The sequence below is a fragment of the Peromyscus eremicus genome, chromosome 20, assembly GCF_949786415.1.
Source record: "Peromyscus eremicus chromosome 20, PerEre_H2_v1, whole genome shotgun sequence".
Lineage (NCBI taxonomy): Eukaryota > Metazoa > Chordata > Mammalia > Rodentia > Cricetidae > Peromyscus > Peromyscus eremicus.
In genome coordinates this window covers 14,084,070-14,103,425 of record NC_081436.1, presented here as the reverse complement: position 1 = coordinate 14,103,425, position 19,356 = coordinate 14,084,070, and the positions used below count along the sequence as shown (strand labels likewise).

Here is a 19,356-nt window from a genome sequence, read left to right as displayed (position 1 = left end):
GAATAGTTCCATTCATTATCACCCCCAGTGATCCATTAGGAAAGTTTTTGCTTCCTGTTTCTTTGACCTTAAATTCTGCTAGAGTAGAAGTTTTGGTTCCAGAGTTGGGAGTGCTCCTTCCAGGAGCCACAACAAACATTCCATTAAAATGGAAGCTCAGACTTCTCTCTGGCTACTTTGGCTTCTAATGTCCTTAAAAGAATAACAGTGTTAGGAAGGGTGATTGATCCAGGTTGCCATGGGGAAATTGAGTTGCTTCTCCACAATGGAGGTAAGAAAGATTATGTCTGGAGTGCAGGAGATCCTTTAGGGCATCTGTTGGTGCTACCACATCCTGTGATTAATGTCAATGGGAAACTGTAACAATCTAATCCAGGCAGGATGACAAAGGACACAGATCCTTCAAGAATAAAGGTATTGGTCACTCCTCCAGGAAAAGAGCCAAGACATGCTGAGGTTCTTGCTGAAAGTGGAGGAAATGTGGAATGGGTAGTAGAGGAAGATAGTTACAAATACCAGCTAAGGCCACGAGACCAGTTACAGAACCGATTATAATTGACATGAGTTTTTCTGTGATATTTTGTTAAGAATGTGTTTGTATAGATACTTGTGTTTTCTTTCCTCTCTATTTCCTTATCATATAATGTAACATTAATTAAGAGAATATTGGTGGTTTTCCCATTTGTTTCAGTAGATTTTCTTTGGGACTAGGGAGAAATAGCTCAGTGGCAGAGCACTTATGTAATACACAAAGCCTGTTCACACTAGAGAGATGGCTTGGGGTTTAGAGCACTGGCTGTTCTTCCAGAGGACTCAAGTTCAATTCTCAGCCCCCATATGGCGGCTCACAACCATCTATAACTCCAGGCCCAGGAAATCAGATACCCTCTCTGGCTCCCAAGGACATATAGGTAGACAAAACACTTATACACATTATAAATTATATATTTTTTAAAAAGTAAAATGAGGGGGCTGAAGAGATGGCTCAGAGGTTAAAAGCACTGACTGCTCTTCCAGAGGACCTGAGTTCAATTCCCAGCAACCACATGGTGGCTCACAACTGTCTGTAATTTGATCTGGTGCCCTCTTCTGGCATGTAGGCAGAACATTATATACATAATAAATAAACCTTTTTAAAAAAAAGTAAAATGAAACAAAACAAAAACCAATAAAGCCCTATGTTCAACTCCTAGTAATGTAAATAATAAATATATAAATCTGGTCTTCTTTGAGTTCTTCCAGCATGTTTTGCATTATATTTATTTGTTATGTATGTATGTGTGTGTGTGTGTGTGATCCCAGGTGCCACCGTGTGCATGTGGCAGTCAGAGTACAGCTTGTGGAGTCAGTTCTCTCTTTCTATCATGTAAGTCCTAAGGATTGAACTCTTAGATCATCAGTGTTAGATTTCTGATGCTTTTTTTTTTTTTTTTTTTTTTTTTTGGTTTTTGGAGACAGGGTTTCACTGTCTAACTTTGGATCTCACTCTGTAGACCAAGCTGGCCTCAAACTCACAGAGATCGGCCTGCCTCTACCTCTGAGTGCTGGGATTAAAGGCATGCACCACCACCGCCCGGCTGATGTGAGGACTTTTGGGGACAGTTTTTCAACTTACCTCCAAGGCTCTACCAGACCTCCTAGCACCAGCCATTTCTCCAAGGGCCTCTGCCCTGGAGTGCGGGAGTAAAGGTGTGCGCCACCACTGCCTGGGCTGTTGTGCAGTTTTCAGTGCGCTCCTGTTTGCCTCTGTAGTTTACTCTCGAGGATTTTATTCTTTTGGATGTTATCATGCATTACAATATAGTATTGGTTTCCTTTTTGAATTGTTTATTGCTTCTGTGTAGAAATACAAGGTGTGTGTGTGTGTTGACTTTGTATCCTACAATATTAATGAATTTGTTCTTTCTTTTTTTTAATAACTCGATGTTTTTATTACTTTTAAATTTGTGTGTAAACTTGTTTCTTACCTCTAATAGTTATGTGAAATCTTTAGATTTTTTTTTTAACAAGATCATGTCATTTTGCAATGGGGATAATTGTACTTACTCTTTTCTGATTTGGAGACCTGTGATTCTTGTTCTTGCCTGACTGCTCTGGTGGGGATTTCAGCACTACACTGAGTCGAAGGTTCTCCTGTCTTCTTCCTGGAGCAGTTTTCAGTTTTACAGCATTGAATGTGATGTTAGGTAGGAACATTTTGTAGATATCTTGAAGAAGTTTCCTTCTATCCCTAGCTTTTTCAGCTTTTTTTTCCAATAAGACTTGAATTTTATCAAATAGTTTTTCTTTATGAAAGAGATAGTCTTTTGACTTTTATCTTTCCCTCTCTGTTTTGATTTATTTCCTATGTTGAACTGGCCTTGCTCTCGCTTTCCAGGAATAGTCCCATTTAGTTATGGTGAATGATCTTTTACTGGGAAGCTGGATTCATTTTGTTAGTATTTTGCATTGGTATGCATAAGGCATATAAAGGCTTTTTTCATTTCCTTATCTCATTTTAGTATCAGATCGATACTTTGGTGGAGGAGCTGAGAGACAACTCAGCAGTTAAGAACACTTGCTGCTCTTGCAGGGGACCCGGGTTTGGTTCCCAGCACCCACATCGTGGCTCACAACCATCTATGACTCCTGTTCTAGGGGATCTGACACCTCCTTCTGGCCTTCACAAGCATCAGGCACACACATGGTACATAAACATATATGCAGGCAAAATATCCATGCACATAAAAAAAATTTAAGGGTCTGGAATGGCTTAGCAGTTAAGAGTACTGGCTGCTCTTCCAGAGGACACAGGTTCACTTCTCAACACCCACATGGCAGCTCATAATTGTCTGTAGCTCCAGGTTCAGGGAATCTGACACCTTCACATAGACATACATGCAGACAGAACACGAGTGCATGTAAAATAAACAAAAAGGTTTTAATTAAATGTTTGGTAGCATTCATCATTTAGGTCATGTATTCTCTCCTTTCTCTGTTGAAAGGTGATCTAGGTAGCAAAGTCGGCTGCGTGGCTTAAGGTCACAGAGCCAAAAAGTAAAGCTAGGGATTGGGGTTGTTTGTTGGTTTGTTTCTTTCTCTTTTTTTATTTTTTATTTATTTTCTTTGTCTTTGAGATGGGGGTCTCACTATGTAGCCTTAGATGGCCTGGAACTTGCTATGTAAACCAGGCTGGCCTCGAACACATGGAGATATGCCTGCCTCTGCCTCCCAGGTGCTAGGATTAAAAGTGTGCAGCACACACTCAGAAAGGGATTATGTATGTTTTGGAGAAGAATGTCAACAGATGACTTCTCTGTTTGATGATGTAATCTTTGTTGTAAAGGAGGGTCTGAAGTTGTACCCACCTCTCCACCAGCACATACCTGTTTGCTCAGCTGGGTCTGGGACTGTGGGCTGCTGCAACCCTGGCTGTGTGAGATGGCAGTAATGGAGAAGGTCCAGAGCTGAGGACTCAGCCTTTATTCCTCTCCCTACCCTGGTCTGGAAAAGGCTCCTTGGGAGACAGGATACTTTTAATCCTTTGTGTTTCAGAGGAGGCCCGAGGCTGCTCTTTGTCTAGGCTTTGCCAATGATGCTCTAGCTCCAACTCTTCCAAGGATACCTGGCACACCTCAGTCTCATGTTCATGTGGAGAAGATGGATGTCACTCATCCTGGTGGAGTCCCAACTTTAGCATACTTTTAAATTCTTAGAGCTGAATAATAATTTAAAAAACACTATGTAGTAAAATATATAAAGTGTAAAGTAGGCTTTATAGGAAAATACATAGCCCTTCAAAGACACCATAAAAAAAAACCAAACCCAAATTAGATAAATATCTAATTAAGGAACAAAGAATAAATCTATAGAAAGTAGAGTACAACTATTTGGATAGGATCTGAGGTGGATGAGATTGTAGCAAGCAAGAGGGCGGTGGGCAGGTCAGATCCTCGGGAACTTGATAAAAGAGAAATGGGCCTCAGGGAAGCCCTAGCACACCACAGCTGCACACTTGTGAAATTAGCAGATGAAGTTTTGAGATTGATTCCCCTTCACCTTGGAGTTCAGCTGTTTGGAGAAGACCCATCTAAAGACTTTTTTCTGTCCTCTGTTTACTCAGGACTTGTTTTTTAAATACACCTGGAATAACTTTTTGCACTTCCAAGTGGAACTATGCATAGCTGCTATTCTTTCCCATGCTGCCCGGGAGGAGCAGGCAGAAGCCAGTGGATCGGATGGCAAGGTGGAGCCTCTGCAGGGGAGTGGAGATGGGATTGGGAAGCTGGAGACCCCCCAGTCTGTCACCAGCCTTCCTGAGAACACGATGGTGACCCATGTAAGTCCAAGGCCCTTCTTCCTCATTGTCAGCTGAGCCAGCACTTCCCAGGATCTGGGGTATCATCCTCTCACCCTCGTGGGCCAGAGGTGCTACTCACAAGAACATAAAATTGTGAAGAAGAAATGTTCAGGTGTGACAGGATCAGAGTTGGAGACAGAGAAGGCAAGCCAGCATTTGCAGAGATGATCTTGTGGTTGTGGGTAGTGGCTCTAGGCAGGCGGCCACCTGGACATTGCTCCCCCGGTGTGGCTCTGCTCACAAGGAGCCCCCCCCCCCCTTCAGTCCACCTTTATAACTAAACACAAGGGGAAATACAAGTGTTAAATTCTCATGAGAAAGTTTTCTGGAACTTTGGACCTCCTAGAAGCCAGGTGCACCAGCTTTCTCTGTGAATTCCTGTATTCTTCATAGGATGACCATACAGTTGTCACCCTGCCCCTTCACCTGGGTCGGTCACCCTAGGGCTAAGAGCCTGCAACTCAGCCTCTTTTTGACAGCAGCATTTAATATCGTCCCTGGTAGAGAGCAGCCCTAATGGACGTTTGCCAGGGAAGAAAGGGAGAAAATAGCTTGGGATCATAAGCTGTACCTGAGCTGAGGCCCACCGTGACTGCTGCCCAGTTCTACAGTGATAAAGGACATTCTGGACCATACTACAGAGCTGACAGGAGGGCAGTAGCTTGAGAAAGGGTTCCTGGGTCTCTGTTCAGAGGCCTCATAGACAGCAGTGCTTGATTGGGTTTAGAAGGTCTCAATGCTACTTGCTTGGGGTAGGTATCTTGGCAACCTGTGTGCAGACAGACCTAGCAGGAGCTAATATGGATAAGATGCATTCAGTCTGGCCCACAGTTTATGGCCCAGTGAATAAACAGCCATGAGACAGGTGATTGCAGCATCAAGAGCTACATGGGGACAGAGAGTACTGTTGAGGGGGTGCATATAGACCAACAGGGACCCCCAGATAGTGACGGTGAAGGTGTGAGTTGGGATCTGTAACAGACATCCTACATACAAGAAAACAGCCTGTGTATGGGAGAAGAAAATGCTAAGGGCCCCAGAGAGCTGATGGGAGAGTGGCCAGAGGTGTAGGTGAGGCCCACAGGAGGGGAGGTAGAAGACATTCTAGCATGTTGGAGGAGCATAGACTGTCCTTTACTATATTTACTGGTCTTCATTCTCAGGGCATTCAATAGCATGAGACTTGGAGCCCTTGAGCATCAGTGATGTCATGGCCACAGGGTCTTCAGTGCTGATTTGCCAGCTCACTACCTGCAGCACCTAGGAGGCAGTGTGAACCTTGGGCTCCCACTCACACTGCTTGCCGCTCTGCTCTCACAGCTGTTCCAGAAGTGCTGCCTGGTACAGAGGATCCTGGAAGCCTGGGAAGCCAACGACCACACACAGTAAGGACCCTGAGGAACCCCCTTGGCCAGTTAGGGATGCAGAGATGCATCTCACCAGGATGTTGGATACGGCAAGACTCCAGGCTCCATGTCAGGCATCAGCAGTGTGTCACAAAGATATGTGCCTGGGACTATTCTAGAAGGGATCTTGCTGCTGGGTAAACAGCTATAAGGGCTTCTCAGGAAGGAGGATACAGGCAGGCATGGAGAGTGCCATGTTGAGTGATGGCTGGCTGGGCCACACAGTGTAGGTAGGTGACCCTCCCCAACCTATCTTGCTTGGACTTCGTTTTGGTTTGGTTTTTTGAGACAGGGTTTCTCTGTGTACCCTTGTCTGTCCTGAAACTCACTTTGTAGACCAGGCTGGCCTTAAACTCACAGAGATCCACCTTCCTCTACCTCTGAGTGCTGGAATTAAAGGTATGTGCCATCACCTCCCAGCCTTGCTTGGACTTTGTGAATCTGTGATATCTCTCTCTCTCTCTCTCTCTCTTAAGATTTTTTTCTTTTAATTTTTTTCCCCAGTGACAGGGTCTCATTATATAGCTTTGGCTATCCTGGAATTTACCACATAACCAGATTGGCCTAAAACTGAGAGATCCATCCACCTGCTATTGCCTCCCAAATTCTGGGATTAAAGGCATGTACCACCACAACTAGCCACTGTTTTGGTTTTTTTGAAAGAGTGTCTTGCTATATATCGCAGGCTGGCCAGGAACTTCTTATGCTGCTACCTCAGCTTCCCATGTGCCGGCTGCCACCATTCTTTTTTATTTTAAAATTATTATTTTATATGTGAGGGTTTTGCCTCATGGTTTTTTTGTGCACTATGAGTGTATGCCTGGTACCCTCAGAGGCCACACGATGGCATTGGATCCCCTAGAACTGGAGTTAGTGGTGATTGTGAGCTGCCCTGTGGTGGGAATCAAACCCAGGTCCTCTGGAAGAACAGCCAGTGCTCGTAACTGCTGAGCCATCTCTAACAGTCTGGATCTTACTAAACTCGGAGCACACTTTGTTGGGACTTGTGCACAGGGCACAGTTTAGCTTTCCTGCATCTCCTGGCTGAGCCTTCTCTTCACTCAGAAACAATGCTCTATGGTTTTCAGGAGTCAGTGGTCACCCTCATTCATTTATTGTCCTGCTGAGAACAGGTGGGCTCTAGGCAGTGTTGGGCAGGGCTCATGAGAGCCCAGAGGGGTCTAAGTACAGTTGTGGAACTGTCACTCAGGACCTGTGTGGTGCACAAGTAGAGGCTAGACCAGCTCACTTGTGGAGGCCCCAGCCAGCTCCAACGATGGGCAATATCCTAAAAGCAGTGTGCCCAGCAAAAGCTGTACTACCATCAGCCCCGATCAGCTCCTCTTTCATGCTACTCTGGTGGAACGTGGGCCACGAAGTAAGCTGTCTCGTTAGTGTTTCTTGTCTGACGGGGGAGCTGGGCTGATCTTAGTGCATACCAGATGATCGATAATCAGCAGTATCCTAGAGGCTGGCTGTCAGTCAGGCACCGACTGGTCAGGTTGTTCCCCCGCAGTTAAGCTGGGGTGACAGCTGCAGAGAAGCCAAAGGCTTAGGCTACAGGTGACAGTGGAGATGAGCTTCAGAAAGCCTGTTAGTGGCCCTCCCAGTGAGAATGGGCAGAGCTGGACTGAGTGACCACCATGATAGTTCATTTTACTTTCAGGGCAGCAGGTGGCATGAGACGTGGGAATATGGGTCACCTCACACGGATCGCCAATGCAGTTGTACAGAACCTGGAGCAGGGCCCGGTGCAGACCCATATCAGTGAAGTCATCCGAGGTGAGCCTACTACTTCCCTCTCTCTCTGCCCTGTGTCCTTAGCAGTGATAACTACACTTGGGGACAAACCATGCAGCCTTCTTCGTCATCTCAATATAAGCTGATGTTCTGTTCATGGAGCAGACATCTGTAGAGTATAGGAGATTCAGCCTGCCAAGGACGGGCTCCAGTGCTGGCCTTAGAAGCCAAGAATCACCCTCTAGGCTCTCTTGTGCTCAGGGGCTGCCCAGAGCTGTGCCTTCACTAGAGACCCTGGCCTACCTTCCTGCTTTGTTTTCAACTCCAGCAATTTGGAGGGCCTTCCTAGTATGCACATCTGGAGACCATCAGTGTAGGTGATAGCCTGCCCCTAGAAGCAGGTGGTAGGCACCAAGACTGGAACCCTGAGCCCTACAGGGTGGGCAGTACCATTCTGGGTCCCAAACAGAACAGCAGAGCCCCTGCCCTCAGCCATGGTGCCCGCTGCTCTGTGCCCCCTCAAGCAGGGCACTCCTTTCTGACCCTTTCATGTCCTGAGCACAGGATGGCTCTGTGACCACATTCTCATCCTTATATCACATACTCTCTCATTTGACCTAAGTGCATGAGTGAGGGGGTACTGGGTGAGGGAAGGAGAGGTTACCAGCAAGCCTGGATAGGGCACACCAGATCCCCTGCAGCCTGGTCCGGATTGACAGACAGGTAGCCTCAGAGATGTCTAGGAACTAGTTTGTGCATGGGCAAGATAATTCTTGCTCAACACCCTGAGTTGGCTGGTGGGGAGCTGTCTTGGGAAGGTGAAAAGATAGCTTTGCTGCACTAGAGATAATTATGGGTCCTGTGCACATTTGTGGTGGAGGAGGGGTGAGCTCCTTGTTCGGCCCCATGGCCCTTTGTGCAATATCTCCCCAACAAGGGTAGAGTAAGGAAGCTCCAGGTGGTTCTCCATGACCCAGGACCAGAGGAATTGCTTTCTCTGTGGTATCTCAGGCCACCTGCCTGTCTGCTAGTTATACTTCTTCCTAGTTGTACTTCAGTAGTCTCTGGTGAAGTTGGATTTGCTGGCCCATCACCACATGATAAGGAAGTGGCAGGGCAGAACAGTGAGCAAGCTGGGGGTGGCTCCCTTGTAGCTAGAAGAGAAAAACAAGTGGGAGTGGAGCCCAGGATAGGACAGTTTAGGGAGGTGAGGGGTGAGCAGAAAGCTCTGGTTTCCGGATCAGGCCCAGGCTGTAGACCACATTCAGGACTATAAGGAGTACAGTAGGAGGGGATGCTGCTTTAGATCCTTGGGATGTAAACATACACCAGCAGGTGGACTCAGAATTCTCATGCCACCAGGTGTGATGGCATATGCTTTTGATCCCAGTACTTGGGGGACGGGGCCAGAGACAGGTGGATCTCTAGGAGTTTGAGGCCTGCCTGGCTTACATATTGAGTTCCAGGATAGCCAGAGTTATATGGTGAAACCCTGTCTCAAAAAAACAAAAACAAAAACAAAAAAATCGAATAAACTCTATCTTGAAAAAACAAAAAAAAAAACACCCAACCAAACAAACTGGGCAGTGGTGGCTCACACCTTTAATCTCAGCACTAGGGAGACAGAGACAGGTGGATCTCTGAGTTCAAGGTCAGCCTAGTCTGTAGATGGAGTTCCAGGACAGCCAGGACTACACAGAGAAAAAAGACCTGTCTTGAAAAAACAACCAATGAACCAACGAAACAAACAAAAAAGAAAATATATTGTCAATATATTAAATTTATTTTTATGAATTGCAAGTAAATAAATAAATGAAGCAACAACTCTCATGTCCCTGAGATCTTTGTAAAACCAAGAAGGTGAGCATTGACCTATAGGGTTGCTATAGTCTCAGACCCTACAGGACATCTGTCCTCCCCTTTGTTGTATGGGCTTACTTCCTGTCAGCAGCCCCTGTTTGCCTCAAGTGGACTGGTCATAGAAGCATAGCTTGTCCCTCTCTGGACCAGCATTTGCCTTCTAGGGCTCCTGAGTGCCCTGCCCTGTCTGCACACATCCCAAGGACTTACAGGGTAGCACTTATCTTGCAGGGCTCCCTGCAGATTGCCGTGGGCGATGGGAGAGCTTTGTGGAAGAAACCCTGATGGAGACCAACCGCAGGAACACTGTGGACCTGGTGAGGAAGCTGGGGCTACTGCCATGGCAGGGCTGCAGCTAGGACCACTGACAGTCCCACATGCCCCCTGCAGCCCAGGGGAGGAGGGAAGCACAAGGGCAGTACTGTGACAGGGCACTCAGTCCAGCCTTTGGCCTGCGGTCTGTGCATGACCTTGGCAGTGTCACACCAGAGCTGGCTCTCTCTCTCAGGATCTCTTTGCAAAGCTGGTGTTATCTCTCAGTCTCCTCCCTCCCACAGCTATAGCTTGTTTGTGAAGGACTCTATGCTTGGGACCCAGGGTATTACCTGGCTCAGGGAGGCTAGGCTTTCTTTCATGAGGCTTTGGCCTCACTTGGCATCTCTTTGCAGTAAGCTGCACAGGCCCACAAGTGCCAGGGGGTTGGTGGTATGGGAGGGTGCTGGGGAGAGACCCAGGCTGGGCAGGGTGGGTCTGGGCTCTGGCTGGAATGGACTGGGTGGGGTCTGGCTAGCTCACATGCCCACCCCATCTGGCCTGTGTTTTAGGTGAGCACTCACCACCTTCACTCCTCAAGTGAGGACGAGGACATTGAGGGTACTTTCCCTAACGAGCTGTCCCTTCAGCAGGTGAGGGCATGGCCGGCACTCTGCACCCTGCCGGGCCCTTCTGGAGCCTGTGTCCTTGGTAGTGCTTAGTTCCCATGACATTGCCTAGCAAAAAGAAAAACGTAACTCATCCCCAAGCATATCTGGGGGAGAGGGAGGCCTGGGGGGACACCCCCAAAGTCACATCACCTTGGTGAGACTCCTGGGGACACTGAGCTTGAAAGTTGAGTAAGGAGGTGTTCTTCTGTACACAACTGCTCAGCCACTCTGAATATTCAGCCTACGGGAAAATTCACTGCCTGCTTCTGAGCACTAGAGCTCTGGCTTCCAAGGAGCAGCCTCCTCCAGAGCTCCAGCTTGTTCTATAACAGCGTCCTCTCCTCCCAGGCCTTCTCTGAGTACCAGATCCAGCAGATGACAGCCAACTTCGTGGATCAGTTTGGCTTCAACGATGAGGAATTTGCAGACCAGGATGACAACATCAAGTGAGTGCAGACACCATGAAGGCGCAGGCTCTGGGCTAGCGAGTCCTCTTCCCTAAGCTCCAAGTGATCTCACCAGGATGAGGTCCACTGTCCCTGAGGAGATAGTGAATGTCCCACCCACTGTCTGAGGGCAACCAGGTCCACTGGACCAGAGGAGGTACTGAGGGACCTTGTTCTTGCAGTGCTCCATTTGACCGGATTGCAGAGATCAACTTCAACATTGAAGCCGATGAGGACAGTGTGAGTGATGGGGGCTGCTGCAGGGCCGCAGGGTATAACATTTTATTCCCCTTGCTCAGCTAGTTCAAGCTATGCCCACAACTTGGTCCTTGTCACAGGTGGATGAAACCATGGGGGCCCTGGCCAGTATATTTGTGTCAGGACTGGGAGGCAGCCCTCCATGGGAGTGAGAGCAGAGCTTCCCTCCTTGCCTCCTCCCATACTGTCTTGTCAGCCTTGTTCTGTGAGCTGAGCCTCTCTGGGAGTCATTTGGGACCAAGGCTTCCCCAGGGTCTGCAGAAAGCAGCTCCTGTTCCATCTTACAGCCTAGTGCAGCTCTGTTTGAAGCAGCTCCTGTTCCATCTTACAGCCTAGTGCAGCTCTGTTTGAAGCCTGCTGTAGTGATCGAATCCAGCCCTTCGATGACGAGGAGGAAGAAGACATCTGGGAGGATGAGGAGACTCGATGCACTGCCCGTGTGATGGCCAGAGCCAGGTGTGGGGTTCACATATTCTCTCAGAGCCTCCCCCAGTGGGAAGCAGGCACAAGATTGAGCACTGGATATCCAGCTACTGTTGAAGGTCTGATACCCAGAGAGGCAGTGACCCTTCCTGAAGAGACCAGAGCTTAGAAGCTGGTGGGAGCCAAGCAGTGCTTATCTGGATACCCTGTGCCCATCCTTCCCTGGCACCAATTCCTGAGCTACCATGGGCTCTCCAGCATTGGGCATCTAACCAAGGCTTACCAGGCATCTACTACCTTTGTGTTTGCCCAGGTTTGGAGCCCCTCATGTCTCAGAAAATTACTCAAAGAATGCCCTGGAGCATGGAGGCCAGGACAGGAAGGCTGGCTTAGCAGCAGCTAGGAGTATGCCTGGATTGGCCACTCCTTCATCCCCTACACAGAAAGAAGGTCCTCGCTCAGAGAGTGATTCAGAAGGTAATACCTGAAGATCCAGCAAGGGACATGGGTGTTGGGGACAGGTGATCTGACTTGTATGTCTTAGGAGCTCCCTTTGGCTGTCGATGACCTGCTTCCCCATCTACATATGGTTTCATGAAATGTTCTGCTTCTCTACCTGGAATCGAGAGCACGGTGTTCTTGCTCCCTTCTCTTGGGGTACCTGTTTCCTGCATCTGCACTTGCACAGCTGGTATCAGCTGTCATTGTTAGGGAAGGCATACCCCCATGTAATCTGTGTGCTGTTGCTTGCCACCCCATCTACTACCTCCTAAGAGACCCCTTTTATTACTTCTGCTTTGGGGTGCTGAGATACTCAGGACATGGGCAAGAAGCCAGCTTTCTGTTAGGAGTTGTCAGCACCCTAGCTGGGGCTGACAAGAAGCTGCGAGGCCAAGGGCAAGAACACCCACAGTAGGGCTACCCATGCCGAGGCCAAGGAGAGAGCAGAGTGCCTGTGACCTCCGGCGGGACAGTACCTACTTTGTACCATCTCTCAGGTACCTTGTGAAGCACCACACAGCTAGTACTGATGCCCATACATGTGGATAATCTATCAGAACCCTCGAGGCCCTCGCACCCAAGCATTCCAGGGTCTGAGGCCATACTACCCTCTTCAAAGGGCCAGTAGGTACCAGGATGTCCTGCTATCTCTGACACTTCAGACAGAGAGGGCTCCTGAGGGGGGAGTGTTTTTTTGTTTTTTTTTTTTAAGATTTATTTACGATGTATACAGTGTTCTGCCTGCATATATGGCTGCAGGCCAGAAGAGGGCACCATGTGGTTGCTGGGTATTGAACTCAGGACCTTTGGAAGAACAGTCAGTACTCTTAACCGCTGAGCCATCTCTCCAGCCCTCCTCTGGGGTTTCTTAACTGGGAGCATCTTGTATTCCTGCTGAGCTCTGCTGATCCCTCTACCAATTTCCATATGATGCTGCTTCTCCCTTGTCTATCACATCCTGGGCCTGCCTGTTTATGACTGCTGTATCTCCCCCTGGCAGGTACTACATGGACAGCAGTTTTTGATGAGCCAGTGAACCCGATGTCTGCAGCCCCAGGAGCTGCGAGGGATGTGGGGTCTAGTGTATGGACAGCTGGTCCCTCAGCTCCAGAAGAGAAAGGCTGGGCCAAATTCACCGACTTCCAGCCTTTCTGCTGGTAACAAACACATCAGCATGTAGAGCAATGCCTGTTGGGTGTCAGGACCAGTGTTGCCCTGTGGGCTCAGTTTGTCCCCATCTTCTTTTGTAGCTCTGAGTCAGGGCCCCGGTGCAGCTCTCCTGTGGATATGGGCCACAGCCATGCTGAGGGTGGCCAGAGTCCAGGCCCAGAGAAAGCCTGTAAGTAGCAGCAGCTCGGACACCTGCTCTGACTAGTTCCCAGGCCTAAATGCAAGGACAGACCCCCTTGGGAAAATGGGAAGTGGTCAAGGTCCCAGGTGTGACCATGCCTTTGTGGTATTGGGGTCCATATATACTTGTGGGATTTGAGTTGTCATGTATAGATGGAGGTCTTCCAGCTTTAGGGGTACAGGACAGGGCAACATGGCCATTAGGCTGCCCTCAGAGCCAGGTCTGCACCCTTGAGTCACATTGTTAAGTATGTAGAGAGTCACTGATGGAAAGCCAACTGGGACGTGATCAAAAAGTCCTTGGCCTCCATCTCCTCCTTCCTAGGCAACTAGACCAGGTTAGAGTAGGGACAGCGACAGCAGTCTCAGTGCCTTCCTCCTCTGAGAAGAGCACACATTACCCTATGGAGGGCACAGCAGCAGTTCATGTGGTCCCTGTGAACAAGCAGGTGTGACACTCACGGGAGCTCTTTCTGCCTCTCGTGTTTCACCTGGCATATGCAAATTTGGGGTCCCTCAGGCTGTGGTAGCTGTGCTCTCTGGCCCCTCTGCCCTCACAAATACCGCAGGATTCCTTCGTTTGCAGTTGGTCCTACCTCGCCTTGTGCCTGGAACGTGTGTGTCACCCGGAAGGCCCCACTGGTAGCCTCCGACAGCAGCTCCTCCGGGGGATCTGACAGTGAGGACGAGGAGAAGGCGCCTGGTGCTGTGGAAGCCGTGTGCACAGGCCGTGGGGGAAAGGCCTCCCCACTGCCCAGGACAGAGGAGGCTGCTGCCAGCAGGTGTGAAGGGAGGCAAGTTCGCCTGGGGGCCCAGTGAACACTGTGTGGCGTATACAGGTCTCTGGTCCTGTAACCACTAAGACCCAGGCTCAGTTGCCAGATCTCAGCTCTCTGAGAACAAGTAGCCGCTAGGCTGGAACCCCTTGCTGCTGCCTCAGTGGCTAATGATCCTGGGAAGCCATCTCTAGAAAAGACAGTGCCTCTTTACTAAGGGGAAGGCTGGACTGAGGGTATGGGACTTCTTTGACAATAGTGCATGCCTTCTGTTTTAAGTAACTCAGAATAGAAGATAGAACCTGGATGTACTAAGAGCTCCCCAGAAACTTGAGAAGACAGCCAGCCTCCACTACAGAAGCCAGTTACAGAGAATACCTGTTTTCAGGCTCTGGGACTGGCTAACCTCCTTGTTGTCTAGGGTTGTTCTAGACAGTGAACAACCTTAACTTTCTATAGGGCAAACTCATGACTCTGGGGCTGGCCAACCCTCCTCTGCTGCCCACTTTGTGGTAGGGCATGTGTGGACTCCAGTCGGGTGCCCTGCACACCCACAGTAGGATAGAGTATTTCTCGGGGTTGAGGACTGGGTCTGTAGTACGAGCCCTAGCTGGGTGGTAGAAGCAACTGGCAGGTAGATAAGTCAGAGTCCCCTTGAGGAGTCTGAAGAAAATAGGACTGCCATCCTCCCTGCAAAGAAGCCAGCCCTCTAGCAAACTCAGTCCACAGTTCGTTTTTTGTTTTGTTTTCTGTTTTGAGTGGTTAAGATGAGAAGACAGGACCAAGACATTCCAGGAGTTACCTGACTCGGGGCACTCACTCCCCAGAGGCTAAGTCCCTAGGGTCCATCAGCGAACTGACATGCCTCCTGGCATTCAGAGGCTAGAGCGCAGGTGTTGAGGCACAGGAGCATAAGGAGTTGCCTATTGACAGGATTCTGGAAATGGCTTGCAGCTGGACAAAGGCAGGACTCCACCTAAGTTCAGGGTGCGGTGGAGGAACCCTACCAGGAGACATGGTACTCACTCACAAGGCTCTTGACTGCCCCATGTGTGGAAGGCTTTTGCAACTGCTCTGAATGAATATCACTCGTGGGCTTCCCAGTCTTGTCCCTGCCGACACTTCTTCCAAGTTGGCTCGTACCTGACAGGTGGGCATCAGCCATACGGCCTAGCACAAGTCCACCATCATGCATGCATGCATTCAGGCCCTAGATCCCACCAGCCTTGCCTACTCCTGTACAAGCAGAGCAGGCCCTGCCCACCACGCTATGTGGTTCTGGAGGGTCCTCTGTGATATTGGGGCCCCCTCAGGTAAGCTGGGAGCTCAACCAGCTGGAATCCATGGTTGGTGTAACACAGTGGTTTCTCAACCTTCCTAATGCTGTGACTCTTTAATATATACAGTTCTTCATGTTGTGGTGACCCCCAACCCTAACATTATTTTCATAACTGTAACTTTGCTACTGTTATGAAGTCTAATTCTAAAGGGGTCACAACTCACAGGTTGAGAATCACTATGTCCAGGTTGGGCTTATAGTTGAATATTCTGTGCCCACAGCCCCTTGGCTGTGTATGTCCAAAGCTCATTGAGCCCCTGACCCTATATTCTAGAAACCCCAGGCAAGACACAGCCCTAAATACTAATATTAGCCAATACTAAAGGATTTGCAGAAAAGTAGAGCCAAGACTTGGAGAGGGGCTCACATGGTCACTCATTTGGATGTGATGGAATTAACCAAAGGGAAAGCCTAGTCTAGAGCTCCTTGGATGAGAGTGCTTGTTTGGGACAGTCTTTATGTGTTCACATAAAGCCTCAAGTTCACAACCCTCCTGCCTCCATCTTTGTAGTGCTCCGATTACAGAGTACACCGCCATGCCCATATAGTAGCCTGTCTTACAAGTTTAGGATTACTGAGATTTTCAAGACCATAATGCTCCTTTCCTTAATCCTTCCTAGGGAACTACTTTAACCCTGTTGAAAAAGACAGGGTCATTCTGCAAAGTAAATTCTTTCCAAGGCCATTCTTAAAACTTGCTAGATGGCGGCATCACTGCCAGGTTTTATTCAGCCTTGAGGAGAACTCCCTCCCCCTCCCTTGTCCTGCATCTCATCTGAGCACCCCTGCCCGGCTCAGACTACAGAGCTGGCTATCTTTGTCTGCGGGCCAGTGGATCCGTCTGCTTGCTACTTTGTGGCTAGGCTGGGCTGGCCTTGGGTATGAAGACCCTTAAGTGCCTATATAGTCCCTTCCCCGCCCCACCCCCACTTTCTAACAAAGTCTTACTTTATAGCCCTGGCTGGCCTGGTATTCTCTGTAGGCCAGGCTGACCTCAAACTCAGTGACCTGCTTACCTGTGCCTCCTAAAAGTGCAGGATTAAAGGCGTGTACCATGCCCAGCCCTCTGGAACCCTTTTGATAGGGTAAAGGTGGAGTTGACTTTAAGAAGAAGCATTGGGGCCTTCAGTAAACGAAGCTCCACAACTGTCAGGACTTGAGTGTTGCTTGTAGGGAGGATTCAGGTCATGGCAATCATGTAGCTTGTCCCACTGTTTGGGACTCAGGCTTCTAGAGCCACCTGGCTGTAGCTCCTGAGTCATCCCACAGAGGATAAGAGCAGAAAGGAGCTGTGTGCTGCTCCCATGCCCTTTGCTGGATCAAGCCATTTTACTGGTCGGTGGGTTATGTGACGGAGGCAGCGGTGAGGGTGGGGCACCCGTAACTGAAGCCTGTCTGCCACACAGGGCTGAGTGTACCGACAGCACCGTGTCAGCCCCTGCCTGCCCTGCATCTCCAGAAGTGACTGTCAGTCCTGCTGTGGCCACCACAGCACCAAGCAAGGCAGGCCCCCCCACAGCTGCCACAGCTGTTTCTCCCTCAGTGGCCACTGCAGTCCCCCCAGGGCCGATCATGGCAGTAACCACAGCAGCCCCAGCCATAGCTGCCACCCTGGGGACAGTGACAAAGGACAGGTGAGTAGGTTGGCCAAAGAGGGTAGGATGGGACTGGATGAACCCCAGGAACCCACATGCTTCCAACTCTGCCTTTCCCCATTTATGCAGGAAGACAGATGCCCTGCCAGAAGGAGCTGCCTTAAACGGTCCTGTGTAACTGCTGCCATCCAGCTGTGGCCCGCCCTGGTCAGGCTGCTTCCTGTATCAGAAAACTACCTGGTGATGCAATTTTTTTTTTTTTTAATTTAACTTTAAAATAAATGCTGCATTTGGTAAAGCTGGCAGTTGGAACCAGTTGGATGACCGAACTCACATCTCTCCTGCCTGCCCTTGGTCCCATTGGAAGACAGGATACACCTGGCCACCCCCGGGTCCAGGCCTTGGTATGGCAATGAAGTCCCTGACATGCAGCTTCCACCTGCAGGAGTTGGGGAGGAACAAGATCCTGAAGTGCCAGCATCAACAGATGGGCGGGAAGGGTGTGGATCTCCAGGCTCTGGTTTCACCTGTATTTTTTAACGCATGGAGGAAAAGCCGTTTTTTTTGCACTTTGTACCCAGCTACAGTACAGGGTCTCCCTTGGCTCAGGGCAGATGCAAAGGCCTGAGTTGGAGAGACCTGATCCCCACAAATGCATGGGGGTCTGGCATTAGTTTGGCCACATGAGGTCAAACCCCACTTCTAGCTGCCCAGGGGGTCCTGGGAGCTGGTATTTGAATCAGGCTGCAAATTTTTGACTGCCTTAAAAACAAAGGACCCTTTGGACCAGATGGGGTTGTCTCTGTGATCAGCAGGGTGGACTGGCACGCTTGAGTGGGTGGTTCGAGGTGCCTGGTATTAGCCAATGTCAGACATAGAAGAGTGGACACAGCAGAGCACTGGGAGGCTGAGACAGGCAGGCCCATATTGTCCAGGAAGAGTCTAAAAGTCTGGTTTTTTTTGTTTTGTTTTGTTTTTTTTAAATGTTCTGACCTTCTGACAGGGCATCCAACCCCCAATAAAAAGTATCATTCTTACTGAAAAAGTGTGTATTGTTAAGCTGCAGATGCTGAGCCCAGCCTATGTGGACACTTTTGCTATCCTACCAAGTTCATTCATAGTAGTTGGATCTCATACTGAAACAGAATGAAAAGCTCTCCCTCAACAGTCAGACCAATGACACCGTTTTGTGAAGGCTTCCCCAACCCAACCCCAAGGCCCATCCACAAGTGACTGACCCAAGGGTCACGTTCCTCCCTCCCAGCAGCACCTTTACTTCCGTCTTCACTGGGCCCTGTGGCTCTGCCCCGGCCCCTGCCAGTGTTCACCTGCTCAGGTAGTAGTGCCTCGGCTACACCCCCAGCCCTGACTCGAACCTGAAATGTGGACAGCAGCGCTTTTCCTCCCCAGAATGTGCCCTACTGATGGATTTCTGAATCACAGTCTAACTCAGTTCCAGGAAAGATCTAAGATCATCTTACGGCCAGCTGTGGGGAACAGAAGTAGTAATGATACAGCACCAGAGATGATGGGGTTCAACCTTCCACCACAGCAGGGTCACACCTCTGGCATCTTCATCTGCTGCTCACCTCCACCTTAGAGAGACAGGCAGGGTCCAGATCACCAGTGGCTAGCCCTCAACACCAACAGCCATCCTGGGACATTCCTCCAATCTCTGCAGCACCCATAGCTCTCTGCCTACCTTCTGCCCCAGCCCTGGCTGCAAGTACACAGCTAATGGTGTCTAGTCTTGGTGAGGTTCACAGGCAAGTAGGAAAGGACAGTAACAAGCCCAGCAACAAAAATCATCACAACGTCCTTGGATGGGATGATCAGGGACCTCCATGGTAGCCCCAGGGGAGGAAGAGGAGGAGGTGTAGACAGCGTAAGACCCATGATCTGTGACTTACAGATCACTGTGGGTGTTGCCTCTTCTCTTAGCCACATTTCCCCCTTCCTAGCTGCCTTGAGGACCTTTTTTTTTTTTTTTTTAAGAGCCCATGCTCCTTTCTGCCCAAGAGTGTGGCCTTTGTCCTTCAGCTTCAGAACGATTTCCTGAAGTCTCTCAGTCTCTCTCTCTCTCTCTCTCTCTCTCTCTCTCTCTCTCTCTCTCCTCTCTCTCTCTCTCTCTCTCTCACACACACACACACACACACACACACATCTGGAGCCTCCTTGACGTCAACTAATGCTGCAGAGCTATTTGGGTAGAAAAGACAGGGCTTTCTTCTCTGGCTTGGAGGCCTGCAGAAGTTGGGTGGCCATGTGCTAGCAAGAGTGTCATGAAGTCGCCTTCTGCAGCAAAGCTGCTCATGACCACAGGCTCTTGGAGGAAGATGGACTCAGGCTCCAGAAGAAGTATACAAGAAAGATAGCAACTCTCTGCCCACTCAGCAAACC

General features: G+C 49.4%; 1 protein-coding gene across 11 annotated transcripts in view; it reads left to right on the top strand.

Moving 5' to 3' along the window:
* Ppp6r2 (protein phosphatase 6 regulatory subunit 2) overlaps window positions 1-18,001 on the top strand; it is a 67,521-nt gene extending 49,520 nt beyond the window's left edge. For 10 of the 11 annotated variants that reach the window (XM_059248118.1, XM_059248116.1, XM_059248117.1 and 7 more), the window contains 14 exons: window positions 4,103-4,318; window positions 5,660-5,724; window positions 7,412-7,527; window positions 9,577-9,662; window positions 10,170-10,250; window positions 10,617-10,714; window positions 10,897-10,954; window positions 11,304-11,428; window positions 11,709-11,872; window positions 12,897-13,053; window positions 13,147-13,235; window positions 13,833-14,028; window positions 16,768-16,995; window positions 17,086-18,001. In XM_059248118.1, coding sequence (XP_059104101.1) covers window positions 4,103-4,318; window positions 5,660-5,724; window positions 7,412-7,527; window positions 9,577-9,662; window positions 10,170-10,250; window positions 10,617-10,714; window positions 10,897-10,954; window positions 11,304-11,428; window positions 11,709-11,872; window positions 12,897-13,053; window positions 13,147-13,235; window positions 13,833-14,028; window positions 16,768-16,995; window positions 17,086-17,134 — 1,728 coding nt within the window. In that variant the 3' untranslated portion in view covers window positions 17,135-18,001. The remainder of the gene's footprint in view (window positions 1-4,102; window positions 4,319-5,659; window positions 5,725-7,411; window positions 7,528-9,576; window positions 9,663-10,169; window positions 10,251-10,616; window positions 10,715-10,896; window positions 10,955-11,303; window positions 11,429-11,708; window positions 11,873-12,896; window positions 13,054-13,146; window positions 13,236-13,832; window positions 14,029-16,767; window positions 16,996-17,085) is intronic. The other variant, XM_059248119.1, reaches the window with a different exon arrangement.
* Window positions 18,002-19,356: the final 1,355 nt, after the last annotated feature.